The sequence below is a fragment of the Microcebus murinus genome, chromosome 21 (genome assembly GCF_040939455.1).
Source record: "Microcebus murinus isolate Inina chromosome 21, M.murinus_Inina_mat1.0, whole genome shotgun sequence".
Taxonomy (NCBI): domain Eukaryota; kingdom Metazoa; phylum Chordata; class Mammalia; order Primates; family Cheirogaleidae; genus Microcebus; species Microcebus murinus.
Genome location: NC_134124.1, coordinates 35730497 through 35747281, shown reverse-complemented (window position 1 = coordinate 35747281; position 16785 = coordinate 35730497). Strand labels below are relative to the sequence as shown.

At 45.4% G+C, this 16785-nt stretch overlaps 1 protein-coding gene across 2 annotated transcripts; it reads right to left on the bottom strand.

Annotated features, from left to right (window-relative positions):
• Positions 1 to 1180: 1180 nt before the first annotated feature.
• BNIP1 (BCL2 interacting protein 1) lies at positions 1181 to 15874 on the bottom strand. Of its 2 annotated transcripts, XM_012765504.3 has the most exons (6): positions 14859 to 14985; positions 12937 to 13029; positions 8339 to 8430; positions 5769 to 5870; positions 4865 to 4983; positions 1181 to 1824 (listed from the first exon to the last, which is right to left on the bottom strand). In XM_012765504.3, the coding sequence occupies exons 1-6, from the start codon at positions 14940 to 14942 to the stop codon at positions 1628 to 1630; spliced, it is 687 nt and encodes a 228-aa protein (XP_012620958.2). In that variant the 5' UTR covers positions 14943 to 14985; the 3' UTR covers positions 1181 to 1627. The 2 variants fall into 2 exon arrangements, with proteins under 2 accessions (XP_012620958.2, XP_075852411.1); XM_075996296.1 differs by lacking the exon at positions 5769 to 5870 and having other exon boundaries at positions 14859 to 15874.
• Between the last annotated feature and the right edge of the window lie 911 nt (positions 15875 to 16785).

Below are 16785 nucleotides of genomic sequence, written 5' to 3'. Positions count from 1 at the left end.
TGGAATCTGAGTGGGAATTTCCCATCTGTGCCTTAGTCTCAGCTTTAATTTGACTATAAATAAGACACATGTGCGCACAAATTGCACTTGAGTGTCTTTTTGGAGCCAAGAATTGTTTAAGGATGATATATAGCTAGAAACTAGAAACTGTGTGTGTGTGTGTGCACACTTTAATTTGGATTACTCAGCAGGCTAGTCTGAGGGGTGCAGTCTGTTATACTTGGTCCCATGATGATCTGTCACTTCGAAATTGAGTCACTCTTGACAGCCTCTGCTCAGGCAGGTCTATACAGAGCTGCCATGCCTGGCCAGCTTTTCCTGAGGCCCTCTGGCTGTTTGTTGCAGGAAACCTCAGGGCCCAGAGCCCTGGGGGTGGCAGCATTTGGGAAGGCCATCATAAGGAACTACACTTGCTACTTTATAATCTCTTTTGATTCAAGTTGACTCTACAAGGGTCTCTATGAACTATCACCTCCACTTTACAGATGAGGAAACTGAGGCTTAGCAACATAAGGTTACTTGCCCGTGGTCATGTGCTCCATTCACAGCAGAGCCAAGACTCAAAACCAAGTGTTTGAGCCAAGGTTCAAAGTCCACATTCTTTTTACTTTCCCTTCTGCCTCCACAGGGTCCCTCCCAGGTCCTTAGGGGTTATAAATAGTGGGGGAGGTGGGGTTTCAAGCTCCAGGACAGCCAGGCCTTAGGCCAGAAGACACTAACACTTCCAGGGCCGGCCTAGCTGGGTCCTAGTCCTCTGTCATCAATAGAACTCAGGCCCACATGGGCCTTAGCTTCTCACTAGCTTCTCCTTCCTTGGTTATACTCGGCTCTGGACCTCAGAGAGAAGGCTTAGCCAGCCCGAGTCACGACACGCCTGGACCTGGCCAGACTGCCGTGTAGAGGAGCAAGGCATCCCGCGCAGCCTCTTCAGGTGCTGGTGTGCACACTCCCAAAGCGGCTGCACTCTCCTTCCTAACAGTCCGCGAGATCTTGTTTCTGTTGCTCCCTGAGGAAGGAGCCAGTCTGGTTTTGCCAGTGTACTTGTAATGCTCAGCAGTGTCTGTAACACTCTGTGAGGCAGCTGCTTAATAATTCTTTGTTGAGTAAATAACTAAATAACCAAGTTAATGTCCTACAAATCTGGACATCAAGAGAAGAGGCACAAACAGTCCCAGACGGATACCTTATAAAACCAAATGCATTTTATTCTGTTAAATACAATCAAGTTTATTCAAACTCATGGCCAACCAATGGCCATGAGTTTTCGTCATCCTTCTTCCCAACTCTTCTTTCTTCCCTCCACCAGATCTGGCACTGAAGGGCTCAGAGGGACAGGGAGAGAGGAAGATCCCATCCTGGCTGCTGGGCTCTGAGTGCTCCACGCGGCAGCACCCACAGTGCACGAGGGGCTCCTGTGTCCTGACGGCGTCCCAGTGACAGGCCTGCGCGTTGCTCGGCCCGCCCTTCACAAGCCCCTTGCAGAAACCGGGCCACTGCCCTCCCGCCTGACCTGCTGAGCCACGGGCGCGAGCGCGGCTGGGGCTGGCCTGGCGGCCAGGCTGGCGCACGGGAGCTGGACGGACCCTGACACAGGAGCTGGAAGAGCCAAGCTGGCAGCTCTGGGGTCTCACAAAAAAGGAAAGAGCCGCTTTTTCACAATATAGAGGACTGTAGCAAGAAACAGGGCCAGAGCAAGGAAGATGAGAAGCTTGTCCGTCAGCTCCCGGCGGTTGTATTTGGTGATGAGCTTCCGGCCCAGCTGGATGGTCCCGGACATGGACTTAAATTCTTCATTCGCGTCCAGGATTGTTCGTGAAGAATTGACTGAAACAAGAGGGAGGGGCCTGACTCAGACTGTGCAGCACAAAAGCCAAAGGCCTTGCCCCGCAGGCCAGGCGGCCAAGCACAGCCTGCATTCCCAGCGCGCCTCCAGGCCAGGGCCCAGCCTGTGAGCCGAGACCAACCGGAGGGCAGAGGGGAGGAACGACCACCAAGGGGAGGCTCACCAAGGGGAGGCTCACCAAGGGGAGGCTCATCAAGGGGAGGCTCACCAAGGGGAGGCTCCCAGGTCCACCAGCCCCAGGCTGAGGCGGGCTGTCTGGGAGTCCTCAATCGCGGATGTCACTAGGGACAAGGTCCGACAAGGCCCGCGTGCTGCACCCCCACCTCAGCTCTCTGAAGCAGACCGTGCTGCTGAGAAGAGCCTCCAAGCCACAAAACCACCAGGCCTCACAGGCAGGCCCCGAGAGGCCTGTGCTGGGGCGGCAGCCAGGGGGCAGCAGTGCTCCCCTCGGAGCTAGACGTCAGCCAGTCAGACCCACTCTTTGCAGGAGCCCGAAGGTCAGGGTGGGCTGGGCCCTGCCGCAGCCCTCACACATACCTGTCCTTCAGTCCTTCAGGCTTGGGACACAGGCTGTAGCTTCAAAGATGTGACACCTGTGTGACACCTAAGGAAGGGCCCATGTCCCTTATGGGATCATTGTGCCCAAGGTCAAATGTATTTGCAAGTATAGGTTTCTGGGCCTGATACTTGGGGTAGGTTTACCCGGCAAGCTTCCCCTACAAAGCATAATAGGGTATCATCAGAACATCCAGAATAAGATACGTTAAGTGAAAAGGCAAAGTGTAAAAGGGCACATGTGAAATGTTTCCACTTATGTAAGAAGGGGGAGATAAATAATATTCCACCTGCCTATGCTGTATAAGCTTGGAGGATCTCAGAAGGATATAAAAGAAATAGGTCACAGTGGGTGCCTCTGGGAGTGGACAAGTCAAGGGTCAGAACAGAGTGTTGTCTTGTGTCCCTTGTGTACTGTCCAGAGCTGTCCTGGCCAATAAGACCAGGTGGCTCGTGAGCATGTAAAACGTGGTTAATCTAAATGGAGATAGATGTCTGTGACTATAAAACACATGCAAGATTTCAAAGGCTTAATATGAGGGGAGAAGAGGTATGTCATATATTCCAATAATTTTTAATATTAACTGCACATTGAAATTATAATATTTTATACAATGGCCCAATGGGTTAAACAAAATATAATATTAAAATCAATTTATGTTTCTTTTTCCTCTTTTTAATGTGCCTACTAGAAATGTGACGCATGGGGCTCCCATTATGTTTCTACTGGACAGCGCTTGGCTACAGGTTTTTTCATTAGCCATGTTATATGTGCTACCTCTTCACAAAATTAAAAGCTAGTAAGTAAATGAAATAAATTACCAGAGGAAACACAGCAATAAAAATGACAGATAAAACAGGAAAACAAACATTCACAGAACAAGAATCCCTCCTGGCCCTCTTGCTCCATGCCTGCTGCCATTTCAAAACCCGGAGTAAAATAAGAACTTGTTAAGTGAAAACCTAACAGACCTTTCCTTCTAAACTTTATTACTATGAAGAATTTTGAACCATCACCACAGTAGCCAGCACATCACGAGATGCCATGTGCCCATCACCTGTCCCTAAGAACCACCAACCCCGTCATCCTAGCCCCCACTCCACACAACTCCCCCACTCCTACGATTTTGCAGCAAATTCTAGGCATCGTATCTCTAATAGGTTTTTTTTTCTTTTAAACTGTAGTCCTTATAGGCCTTTAAATCCAGCTGAATTTGGGGACATAAAGAAAGGATTAAGAACTGCACTTTCCCCTTTCTTCAATAGCTATTTCTTCTAAAAGTGTGCCCCGAGAACAACCCTCCCATTGGGGGCCCCTTATCACCCCAGAAAGCACCAGCATTTGTGTCTCCTCATCGCTAGAGGGGTGTCCTGTCACCCACATCAGAGCACCAAAGCGGAGACTCAAAGGCCATGTTGTCTCATTCTTTCTCCTTCCCGAGGCCCTGCCGTGCGCAGGCGTACCCGGAGGCGGCGGCTGGCTGGTTCTGGGCCTGAAAGCTCAGCTAACTGCAAACACAAGGTGTGGCCGGGGGTTACTTGCTTGCTTTCCTTTGCTCTGGCTGTTTGAATGGTGCACTGAGAAAAAAGTGGTTCAGAATTACAGATAATTGCTAGGGGTGATGATGGTATTATAGTTATGGGATTATTTTTGGTTTTTTCCCCAAAGAGTCCCTTATCTTTTAGACAGACTAGCTGAGATATTTGCTTCAAAATAATCTGCTTCAAAATAATCCAGATGGGGTAATGGGGTGAGGGTAGAACTGAAACTCACTCACTGGCCATGAGCTAATAGTGCTGAAGTGGGTGACACGTTCAGGGACTCAAGACACCATGCTCACTACTTTGTCTATGTGTGAAATTTTCCAAAAGCATTTCAAGGAGTAAACGCTGTTTTCTACACGGAAGGGCCCTGGCGAGGGCTGCGTGCGTCTCTTCTGTGTCACAAGCCAGATGCTCTCAGTCTCTCCCATAGCTCCTGACGGGGATCTTTTAAAAGGAACTCACAGGAAGAATAACGACTGGGGGTATGACTGTAAACCAAGGTCCTAGCAGTCTTACCAGCAGCTGACACTAAACTGCTCCTGGGGTGACAATTACCAAACCTGCCTGGCCATACGGGGCCCGAGCCCTCACTGAACGTTAGAATCCCAGGCCCCCTGGCCAGCCTGCTGACACCCTCTCTCCGGGAGAGGCCTGAGGGTCTCTGCTCTTCACATGAGCCCCCGGGAATGCGTCCACTGGGAAATGCTGCCAGGCTATGGGGTCATCTAGTACAATAAAAGAGGAACAAAAGCAGCACATTCCCACTCCAGGTAAGAACCAGCTGTCAAGCTGAGTCGAGTGAGAAGCCAGAGTTGGTGAGCTTCGGCTGGGCAGCGGGGGGATGCCCAGGGTGGAGGGGGCTGGCGAGGGCTCTGGAGCCAGTGCCTCTGGGAGAGCTTCCTACTCCAGGCCTGGCTTTACCTAGAGTCTGCATGGCCTCCTCGCTCTGCTGGACCTGCTGCGACATCATCCTGCTGATCCCCATGAGGCTCTCTGTGATGGTGCTGGATGTCTGGGCCAAGCTTTCTTTGGTGGTTTTCCTAAAAGTCCAGAGGAGGGGGAGGAGGAATGTCAACAAAAGCCTCACTGCAAGCAGGCCCCATATTCAAACGAGAGTCCAGTTTTTACCTATCAAAGTGGTGCAGATATTTTAAATGACCATAGTCAATACTGTTAACAGCAAGGGCGTGCTCAGCCCCATACTCTTGCACCTGCTAGTAGGAATATAAACCAATGCTACCTTTTGTAAAGCAATTTGCCAATATAGATCAGGAGCCTTAGAAATGTTCATTCCTTTGACCCAATAATCTCATCCCTGGGAATCTCTCCAAAGGAAATATCCAAAATGTGGATAAAGCCTTTATGTTCTAAGATATGCCCTGGTGTATTATTAACAATACTGAAAAACTAGAAATGCAAATACACAGGGGATTGTACTAACATACAATCAACATACTATGCACTGTTTAGGTTTAAAAAATGGGCAAGCTGTGTGCTGAAAGAATAGGATACTAAATTTTATATATGATATGATTTTGACTTTGTGAAAAATATGGAAGAAGAAAAAATGAGGAAATAATATGCCAAAATGCTCACAAGTAATAATACTACAGCTTATTTTCACTTTGTAATTCATACTTTTCTTTATTTTACCAATTTACTACAAATAAGTATGCATTTCATTCAAACCTCAAAAAAGTTTATTTAGATAATAAAATTAAATATCAAACTAAAAACAAGTGGAGGTTTCCTGCTATGGGTTTTACATCTTGCCAGTTGTTATCTGTTCTATTATCAAAGCCCAGAAAGACAAAAGAACAGGTACCTTTGCCTTAAGAGCTCTCCTCCCCGGAGAAGTTCTGCTTTCTCTAGATTGTCGATTGCAATTTTGCAAGTGAGATTAGCTTTCCTCCATGAGGTCTGATTGCTGGAATCAGAAGGGTCGCGGGTAAGTTTCTGTCGACTCCCCGAGCTCCTTAGTTCTAATCACTGCAGTTCCTTCCAGCAAAGGAGCAATAGGGAAGGCCCCCCAGGTGTAGCCCGCAGACTCTACCCCACCTCCTGCCACTTCCTCCTCTTGGTGCCCAGCAACTGCCCTCGCTCAGACCCGACACCACTCAACTGGACCTGGAGGCCATTTCGGGATGCTCTGTGGCTGTCCCTCTCCCCTCATGGCCACTCCCTGTGCACAGCCCCACAAGGGCTCCAGACTTAAGGGCAGCATCCAGACTTCCCAGCTGGGCACACGTGTCCTGGCTGGTGCTGTTACTTAAGAACTATGACTCACTCATCTCTGTATCTCCAGTACCTACAGCATCGTTCCTGGCCCCTCAGCTGCTGGATTAGTATATGTGGTAGGAAGTAAAGCAGATCACAAAAAGCCAATTATTCTCAATATTTCTTCAAGGTTTGTTGTTCTTTACATACTACAGACCAGTCGTGAACAACACAAACATATTGTATTAGCAGGGCCCTGACTGACGTGGTTTATTTAATACTCTTTACCTAAGCTCCCTTGTGAGTGACCACTGAAATGTAATAGCTAGCTCCCTGGGTTTAGCAATGCAGCCTTTGTCAATAAATTATAAAAAAGCTAACTGCGTCCCTCTGAGAATCATACCCATGCTCCAGAACTCTTATGCAGCCGGCTTAAACCAATTGTGCCAATCCCTGGAAATACTCTAAAATTAGAACAGAGTACATGAGCTGACAGGGTGGTCTTCTAATAGCACCTTTATGCTGAAGGTCCTTAAATGGGCTCTCTGATGCCTAAACAGCATGTGCTCTGCTAGTTCACACTTGCCATTCTAAAAGAATCAATTACATTCTCAAACTGTTTGCAAGGGAGTCCTGTGGGGCCCTGGGATGCAGGGTGGAGGAGCGGCAGCGTCTGCCTGGACAGGGCTCACGTTTACTGGGGAGAGAGACAAGCAGACAGATGCTTCGTGTATGGTGTGACAAGCACAACGACCAGGCAAGCACAACACAGCTGACAAAGTACTAATTTCACCACTTTATCTCCTCTGCCTGTAACTCCCACTTCATGGATGGCCATTCCCAGCTCTAAACCCATGCTCGGCTGAGTGTCTTTATGACTTACTGTGCCTTATACAAGGGCTCCTCTGTACTCGGTGTTTATAATCTGAGTACGCCTGGTGGCTCAGAAAAGCAAAAGCCATCATAATACAAAGTGATCGCTAATGAGCCAGGCACTGGAACATCGCCTGCCACTCACTCGGCCTCTCTCCTGACACTGGGCTCACCGGGCCGTGTCTTGGCCACACAGCGGCTGTCAGGGAGGATGGCGCTGTGGAAGTGCTCAGAAGCACAGCACAAATGCAGATCTGGCTGAGGTGGACCAATGAACAGGGGCAAAGAACTGTGGCGATGATAAGAATGAGGAAGAGAATGATCTGGACTCCAGACAACCGGGAAAGCTGATGGAGCCCTTAGATGTATTTGGAGCAACAACTTTCTTTATAATTAGGTACAAAAAGTCAAATGTGATGACAGTAAAGATACTATTTCATGTTGTCAGGCAATTCTGTTGGAAAAGTTATACCTCTCCCAATTCAGTATCAAGAAACAGCATAACTTCAGGCCGAGTGTGGTTCCTCACCCTGGATTGCTCAAGGTCAGGAGTTCAAGACCATCCTGAGCAAGAGTGAGAGCCTGTCTCTACTAAAAATAGAAACAAATTAGCTGGACAACTAAAAATATATAGAAAAAATTAGCCGGGCATAGTGGTCCCAGCTACTCGGGAGGCTGAGGCAGGAGGATTGCTTGAGCCCAGGAGTTTGAGGTTGCTGTGAGCTAGGCTGACGCCACGGCACTCTAGCAGAGGACAGAAAAAAAAGTCTGTCTCAAAAAAAAAGGAATGGGGCCGGGCGCTGTGGCTCACGCCTGTAATCCTAGCTCTTGGGAGGCCGAGGCGGGCGGATTGCTCAAGGTCAGGAGTTCAAAACCAGCCTGAGCAAGAGCGAGACCCCATCTCTACTATAAATAGAAAGAAATTAATTGGCCAACTAAAATATATATACAGAAAAAATTAGCTGATGCTACGGCACTCACTCTAGCCTGTGCAACAAAGCGAGACTCTGTCTCAAAAAATAAATAAATAAATAAATAAATAAAATAAAAATATAAAATACAGCACAATGTTAAATATGCTTCTGTAAACTATGCACAGCTCCACCTGCCCACAGGGGCCCTGTTTATCCCTGCCCCACTGCCCCGATTTAAGAATTACTGATCTAAAGAGAACATTCCGCCTGTGTATAAATGATATAATTAAGTACCCATTAAACCAGGTTTATTAGGCAAACACACGCACAGGCTTCACAGGGAACAAGTGACCCAGCAGAGGCCACTGGCAGGAGGCCAGGCCCTGCCTACCTGAGCATCTGCTTTTTGTGATTCTCTACTTCCTGGAGTAGAAGTTGCTTCTCTGACTCTTTGTCTTGCTCTTTAGCTGACTGCTCAAGATCCTGTGCAGAAAAAGAGCTCTATGTTAAAATGATTTTAAACACCAATATGAAAACAGAAAAGCACTTCTATTTCTGGCAAAGGCGTACAATAGCACTTGAAGCACCCTTTGAAAACAGAACACCTAGGAATGCTAGGTAACATATAACACACATCCTTTTAAATATATAGCTACATCTGCAACAAAGAATCCCTAGGGCATAAAAGGGAGAAAGGAACTGAGAGCCAGAGCAGTCAGCCTACGAGTGAGGCATGGCTGCCCAGTAGTGGGAGTTGCTGCTCTTATAATCCAGAGCATGCCAGAAAAGAAAAAAAAAATGACAAAATACTAGCCCACTGATCCCACACTTAGATATCATGGGACTACCAAACTGCTGTATGGGGAAGGGGAGGGGGGTATATTCACACCTAATGGGTGTGGTGTGCACTGTCTGGGGGATGGACACGCTTGAAGCTCTGACTCAAGTGGGGCAAACGCAATATATGTAACCTAAACATTTGTAACCCTGTAATATGCTAAAATAAAATAAACAATAAAAACCCTACTGTATGTTTCCACATAGTCACTCTCAACTTCATTAGCAACAAGGTTTGAGAGATCATATAGGAATAGAAAAATGAACCCTCAAGCCATCTGAGGCTGAGCCCAAAAACTGGAACTGAGAATGACACAAATCCAGGACTCAAAAAAAGGTTATGCCCTTAGGGAAAAGTTCTAGGAAAATGTCTGTCCATCAGCAGAGCAAAAATACCTTATATTTCTGCTTTAGGCTCTGGATAAGATGAGTTAAAAAAAAGAAATCTCCCCTGAGAATTTATAAACAGGGAGCTGCCCTCACACTGATCTGGGGTTCAGTTTATCTTCTCTGAGTCGCTCAAGAAACTCCATGAAGAAAAATTGACATAAATAGTGTTCTCAGGCTAGTGATCAGCCCAGGAGACCTGGCAGAAGCAAAGACCTCTGAGAGACTCATCCTCCACCCAGGCTGCACAAAGTCCCACAGGTAAGGTCTGCTGAAGATGAATGCTCACAGTCCAAAATAACCAAACACCAAGGAAACGATCCACCTCGAGTGAGAGTCGGCAGACATAACCAGTAGTATTAAACCTCCAAGAACTTCAGATAATGGAATTATCAGACTATAATAAAGATTTCTTTGTTTATAAAAAAAGTCAAGTCTCACGTCATATTTTTTTCTTTACAAATTAAAACAGGTTCCAACTCTAATCAAGCTATTGATCTAAAACATCACTGTATTTGCTCATTTAGATATTAATTTATTTACTTATATACTATTTGCACATACTGGTCTGGAACAAATGTGTATATCTACCATTTCAGAAGATCAGAGATGACTTTCCATTTATGTCTCTAAATATTGCTGAGGTAGAGAGCAAAAAAACAATCAACTGTGAATTAGAAAACTTTTGCAAATGTATTCAGTTAATTATTCATATAAAATCTATATTCCCTACTAGAATGTAAACTGATGAATAAGCAGAGCTTTATTTAGTGCTATTCACTATGGATATCCCTTGTGCCTGGCACATATTAGGCACAGAATCACTGAAAGGAAGAATGGATGCAAGGGAAGAAGGGAAGGAGGAATGAAGGAGAAATGTACAATTTTCTCAGGAAAGGTTGCCTGGAAGCTCTGTCACAAAGAGCCAGTGATAGTTCTGGAGAGAAGAAAGCGGGTAGAATAGTTCTCAAATGCCAGTTTGAGAATCATATATGCAAAAGCAGACACACAGATACTTACAGACAATCAATGCCCAACATTTACTATGTGTAAAACAAAATATTTTGAGGATGAGGCCAATTTTCTGCCAGTATCACACGATCTTGCTACCAATACACAAAAATACATTGGCATAAAAGTTAAAAACATCAAACAAATAGAAATCTTGTATTTATTTCCAGGTATAAAAAGAGTATATAAGGCCAGGCACAGTGGCTCATGCCTATAATCCTAGCACTCTGGGAGGCCGGGGCAGATGGATCATTTGAGCTCAGGAGTTTGAGACCAGCCTGAGCAAGAGCGAGACCCCGTCTCTACTAAAAAAATAGAAAGAAATTAGCTGGACAACGGAAAACATATAGAAAAAATTAGCCAGCCATGGTGGCACATGCCTATAGTCCCAACTACTCGAGAGGCCGAGGCAGGAGGATTGCTTGAGCCCAGGAGTTTGAGGTTGCTGTGAGCTAGACTGACACCATGGTACTCTAGCCAGGGATGGGGTTATTCATTTGCTGACCATGTGCTTATTAGGTCCTTACTAGGTGCCAGGAATACCTCAGCTCAAGGTGTTGACATTATTGGGGATGTGGGGGCAAAATAATATATATGTAAATGTACTGGTAAGGTAATTTTAATTAGCGAAGGAAATAAACACTGGGTGAGCACCCCGATACTTAAACAAAAGAACAGAGAAACACTCACACTGAAGGTGGTAGGTGTAGTTGGAGAGTTGAAGTCATACTAAGTTGAAGAAAGGTCTTTTTGGGAATAAGTTAGCTTTAAAAAGCAAAAAACTGTGGGAGCAGTCCAAATAAATGCCCTTTGATAGAGAATTGGCTAAAAAAAGATTACAGCTATTTAAAAAGAATGAGGAAGGTCTCTAATTACTGATATGGAAAGATTTCCAATACATACTGTTAAGTTTTAAAAAGCTGTGTTTCATGCCGGTGCAGTGACTCACACCTGTAATCCTAGCACTCTGGGAGGCGGAGGCAGGAGGATCACTTGAGGTCAGGAGTTCAACACCAGCCTGAGCAATAGCGAGAACCCATCTCTACAAAAAATAGGAAAAATTAGCTGGGGGTGGTGGTGCACACCTGTGGTACCAGCTACTTGGGAGGCTGAGGCAGGATGGCTGGAGCCTGGGAGTTTGAGGTTGTAGTGAGCTATGATGATGCCACCGCACCCTAGAACAGGCAAAAGAGCAAGACTCTGTCTCAAAACAAAAAAGCCTTGTTTTAGTATGCTACCTTTTAGATGAGAATTGGGGAAGAAATAACAAAATATATTTGTCTCTTAAAATATGTGAGTAGAGAAACTCTGGAAAGATACATTAGTAACAAAAGTGGTTACCTGTTTGGAAGAGGGGAACAGAGAACAAAAAAGAGACATAACTGAGATTTTTCACTGTATGTCTGTATTTACATACACATTTATCAAACATGTAAAAGTAACATCCTCCCCAAAACAAAAAATTGAAATGATTAAATCAGTGCTGGAGATGGAGGCCGAAAGAGATCAGCTAGGTATGGTGACACTGCTGAAAGTCTATAGTTAACTCCTATAGCAAAAACTGCACATTTTCAAAACTGCCCTTGAAAATCGCTTAGGAAGCCAACACATAGGACATAGACACACTGTTGCACAGGTGTCCAACTGGCCAGCTTTTCTACCAGCTTTGAAACAGACTATCTTCTTCTGTTAAGCAACAATAGAGTTGTTGGCCAGCTTTTGAAGTCATGTTATATGAAAAGCACAAGTCTTTAAACCCCAGTACCATATGCAATGAGATCAGGCACCCCAAGACCCATCCAGGGATAGGCAGATTCATGACACCCATCTCTCCCTCACTACTTCTCATTCTCTAGTGTTTGGGATTTTTTTGTTTTAAGAGACAGGGTCTCACTTTGTTACGTAGGCTGCAGTGCAGTGGCCTGATTGTAGCTCACTATCGCCTCAAACACCTGGGCTCAAGAGATCTTCCCACCTCAGCCTCTGAAGTAGCTAGAGCCACCGGCATGTGCCACCATGCCCAGCTAATTTTTAGAATCTTTTCAGAGATGGCTATGTTGCCCAGGCTGTCTCAAATTCCTGGGCTCCAGCAATCCTTCCCTGTCTGCCTCCTGAGTTACTAGGATTATAGGTGTGAGCCACTGTGCCTGGCTCTCTAGTGTGTTTGGAGATGGCTCACATACCACAGTTGAATTCAGGTGTATTAAACATGCACATGATGTGACTCTTGACTACAGAAACAGAAAGGAAGATGCTAGGCAAAGTGACAGCATGAGAAAAACCCAGGAGACACTGGTGATGGATTGAGGTGAAAATGAGTGAACAGGCTGGAGAGGGTGGCAGAGAAGAGAAAGCAGTTGAACTGGCCTCAGGGTTTCAAATATTTCAGGAATATGGCTGGGCCTAGTGCAGTGGTGTTTACAACTAATTGATCACAACCAGTTACAGATTCCTTTGTTCCTTCTCCACTCCCACTGCTTCACTTGACTAGCCTTAAAAAAAAATCCCAAAGATAATGGTATTCCTGTCATCCACTTGTTGACACAGCTGACAGTATTCTGTATTCAAAAGTTTCTCATTGTTACCTGATAAACAGGTTAGTACAAAGTCACCCTTGCTGTCTAAAAATGTTTGCTACTCCCTCCAGCTGGTATCTGAAAAAAACTGGACAGCTCTAAAAGCAGAGGCTATAACCAGGACTGAGCCCCCTTTACTGTTACCCATTCTCAGCATCTCAGATCTGGGAATACCCACCTGTATTCTGTAACGTAACTGTTGAAATTTCTCTTTCACTTTAGTATTCAGTTCGGTAAGTGCACTTAAAGGTCCCGAACAATCACGGATATCCTAGGAGACATTGAAGAGATGAGAGGCCTTTCTCGAGGCAATGAAATGAAATGACACCATGTGTACAGTAAGACTGGCCTACTGACTGTAACTCATCCTGATCTTTGCTATTCACCTCTGCAACACAAGCAAAACCATTATCATTTACATTTTTACATGCCTCTTTAATGTTAAGCAGATAATTTCTGCCTTGACCTACCTTTTAGTTCCTAAATTTGAACAATACATATCACCTGGCCAGTGTGAAAAGCGTAAAACAGCTTGTAAGTCCAACAGAATGAACATGCAAAAGTGATACTATAACTTTAGAACTTTAGATCCTTTAGATTTAATATCTGATGCTTAAATACCTGGAATCAAATGAAAAGATTAATTTCTTCAGTCTGATTTTACAAACCATCAGTTATAAATCAGAGTGTTTACAGAAATGTTTAAGGGTAGATTTAGAATTTGTTGCAGGACATTCAGAATTACTAGTGCTGGGTTTCAGAACAGGCTCTGGAGCCTGACTATGTGGATTCAAATCCTGGCTATAGCAACTTATTAGCTGTGTAACCTCTTAAAAAAGTTACTTAAGTTCTCTGTGCCTGTTTCCTTATCATATTACCTACCTCATGGATCATATATGTAGGTAAAGCACTTAGCAGAGCAGCTAGAACACAGTTTGAATGCAATATATCTAGTTCTAGTCAATCTTCCCCATCAGCAATCACAAGAATGCAAATGTTAGAAAAAGTACAAAAAGGGACCTAAGCAATTTAGATTATGTGAAAAGGTAATTTCATTTATATGAATCCTACGTTTATTTTTCTAGAATTTTTGTAGTTTATGTGTCAGAGAAGTGAAGTTCAAGAAGTTTAAATGTTTGCATCAAGTTTCTTCACTTGTTCTCTGGCTTATTCATTAACCCACATTTCTTTGCATCATATGATAAAACACTAATTTGGTTTATTCTGCACCTGGTTTATCTGCACCTATTTTCCTTTCCTTTCCTTTTTGGCAAACTTTGTCACAAACTCTGAGTCTCCATCTAAGGTTTAGTGACATCTGTTGGAAATGGAAATGATTTACTTTTAAAAACCAAGGTTTAAAACTCTTGGTTTCTTTTTGCTAAACTCATGGAACCATTTCTACATTCCTAACACTGTCTAGGCAAACTGATTTATTGCACTTCTGCCTTTAAATACCTTAAGGCAAAGCACTTTACTTTCCCTGTCTGTTAAAAGGAACAGAGACTCTTAAGGTGCTTTTCCTGGACTGAGTTTCCCAGTCCGGGTCCTGGTTTTGCCACTGCCTGACTTCTGACTTTGGCCTTGGTGCTTTACTCGATGTCCTCACGTACAAAAACACAACTGCGGTCTAGGTTACGTTCACTTTACCCGATCCCTCCAGTGCCAGGTGGCCTTGGGAGCTAGCGGAGCTGTCTGGCAGGGGGCTGGGTTCATGGCCAGCGGGACTCTACCAGGTGATGAGGAAGGTGTCAGAAGGCGGTGCCAAGTAGGATGACAGGTAGCTTGTGAGGTGGTTCACGGGCGGGGCGACAGCCGGGTTGTGGGTGGGAGGGACAAAGCGGGGCCACGAAAAGGTGGCCGGGTTAGGAGCGGTGGACAGCGAGGTGCTCTGGAGAAGGGGCACCCAGATGGAGGATCAAAGCCAGCAGTCACGGGGGCAGGACCAACTGGGGACAAGAGGGTAAATGGTCATGGGGCGGGGCCAACGGCCTGGGAGACCAAGTGGGGAAAGTTCAGGAGTGAGTCCGCCGAGCTCACAGGCCAGCGGAGCTTGGGTTAGGGCTGCTGGAGCCCGGCAGGGGTCCCGGGAATCATTACCTGGATAAGCGCCTTCACCTCCAGGTCGAATTTGACAATTTCTTGGTTACAGATCCGGACGTGGACATCTTGGGGAGCCGCCATGTTGGGGACGCCGGCTACGGGCAGCGGCGGGGCCCAAACTAAAACGCATTTTCGCACCGCCTTCTTTTTGTCCCCCCCCTCCGTCTCGGGCCAGCGCCCCCTACAGACCGGTGTAAATGGCAAGCGAGGGTCACTGCGCCGAGTTGTGGCCACTTTCTCTGACACGTGGCGGGAAATCAGCCTCTCCTCTTGGTTTGGTCCTGATAAAACGGAAAGGAAGAGAAGAGGGAATATTAAGAAGGGTTGGGCCGATCGGGCGCGGTGGCTCACGCCTAGCACTCTGGGAGGCCGAGGCGGGCGGATTGCTCGAGGTCAGGAGTTCGAAACCAGCCTGAGCTCCTGAGCAAGAGTGAGACCCGTCTCTGCTATAAATAGAAAGAAATTAGTTGGCTAATATATATGGAAAAAATTAGCCGGGCATGGTGGTGCATGCCGGTAGTCCCAGCTACTTGGGATCACTTGAGCCCAGGAGTTTGAGGTTGCTGTGAGCTAGGCTGATGCCATGGCACTCACTGTAGCTTGGGCAACAAAGCGAGACTGTCTCAAAATAATAAGAAAGAATGCTTAACAGTGATCTCTTTCCACCTTCCACCTATCAGTGATTCTAATGACTACAAATTTTTTGCATAGAAAAGGACTGGAAGAAAAGTATCAATTGGGAAGTCTCTGGAAGGTGCAATCAACAATTGTTTATGTTTCTTTAAACTCTTTTATTTTATATTTTCTACAGTGAATATAAATTGTGAAGAAGAGAAAATGATAAAACTTTTTTGTTGTTGCTAATGTATGGAATTCAAGACAGGTCACTAGAGCGTCTCCTATCGGTTCAACACATGGTCCAAGGGCTCTTTCTGAAACAGAACTGATCAAGTCACCAGCCTGCATCCATCCCTTCTATGGCTCCTGGCAGCTCCCTTTTGTGTACAAATGGATTTGTTAAAACTACCTCACTGGTGTAGTTTTTTTGTTTTTTTTTATTTTAGTGTATCATGGGGGTACAAGTGTTAAGGTTACATATATTGCCCATGCCTCCCCTCCCCCCACTGGTGTAGTTTTGATGGAGTCATATCATTTTGATGGAAATGTCATAGCAAAGTCTCAACAAGGGGTGGCTCTTTCATTTTATTTTTATTAAATAGTCCAAGTTTCTTGGCTTGTCCTCAAGGCCATCAGTCACCTCATGTCAACATGCCCCCTTCCTGGATTCCTTAAGCTCTTTCCTTGGAATGTGGCGTTTCCTCTTCCTAGAACGTTTCCTCACACACCCCTAACCCATCTGCATTTGTTCAGGTCACTTCCTTGAGCATACATTGTGAGGACCTGAATGCCTAGCTATAGCTATGTTCATCTCTCTTAATCCTCACAACCACCCTTGAAATTAGGACTAATGTAGTTTTACAGATCAGGAGATAGGGTGAAAGTAAATTAAAACCAAACAACCCTACTCCAGAGTTACCCAAATTGGAAGGGAGAGAACCTGAACTGAAAGCCACCTCTTCCCTTAAAAACCCAATGGCTCCTTGTGTGTGTTGTACAAGCAGGGCTATGTGCTCACCTATCTGTGTTCCTTTAGCAGTCTGCACATTTAAGGTGTTCATCATCCCACTGCACCTAATAATGAGGCTTCTGCTCAGGCTTCAATCCTGCTCTGGAGCCCACTTCACATCTCTGTGCCTTAGTCTTTTCAGAGGCTAACTGGTGATAACCAATGGCACCCAATTCAGTGTCTGTTGGAAGATTAAATGAGATAATACATGAAAAGGACCAAGCACAGTCTGATAACATGGCATGTGCTAAGAATTCAATGCCTATTAGCTGCTATTATATTACTAGCCAACATTTT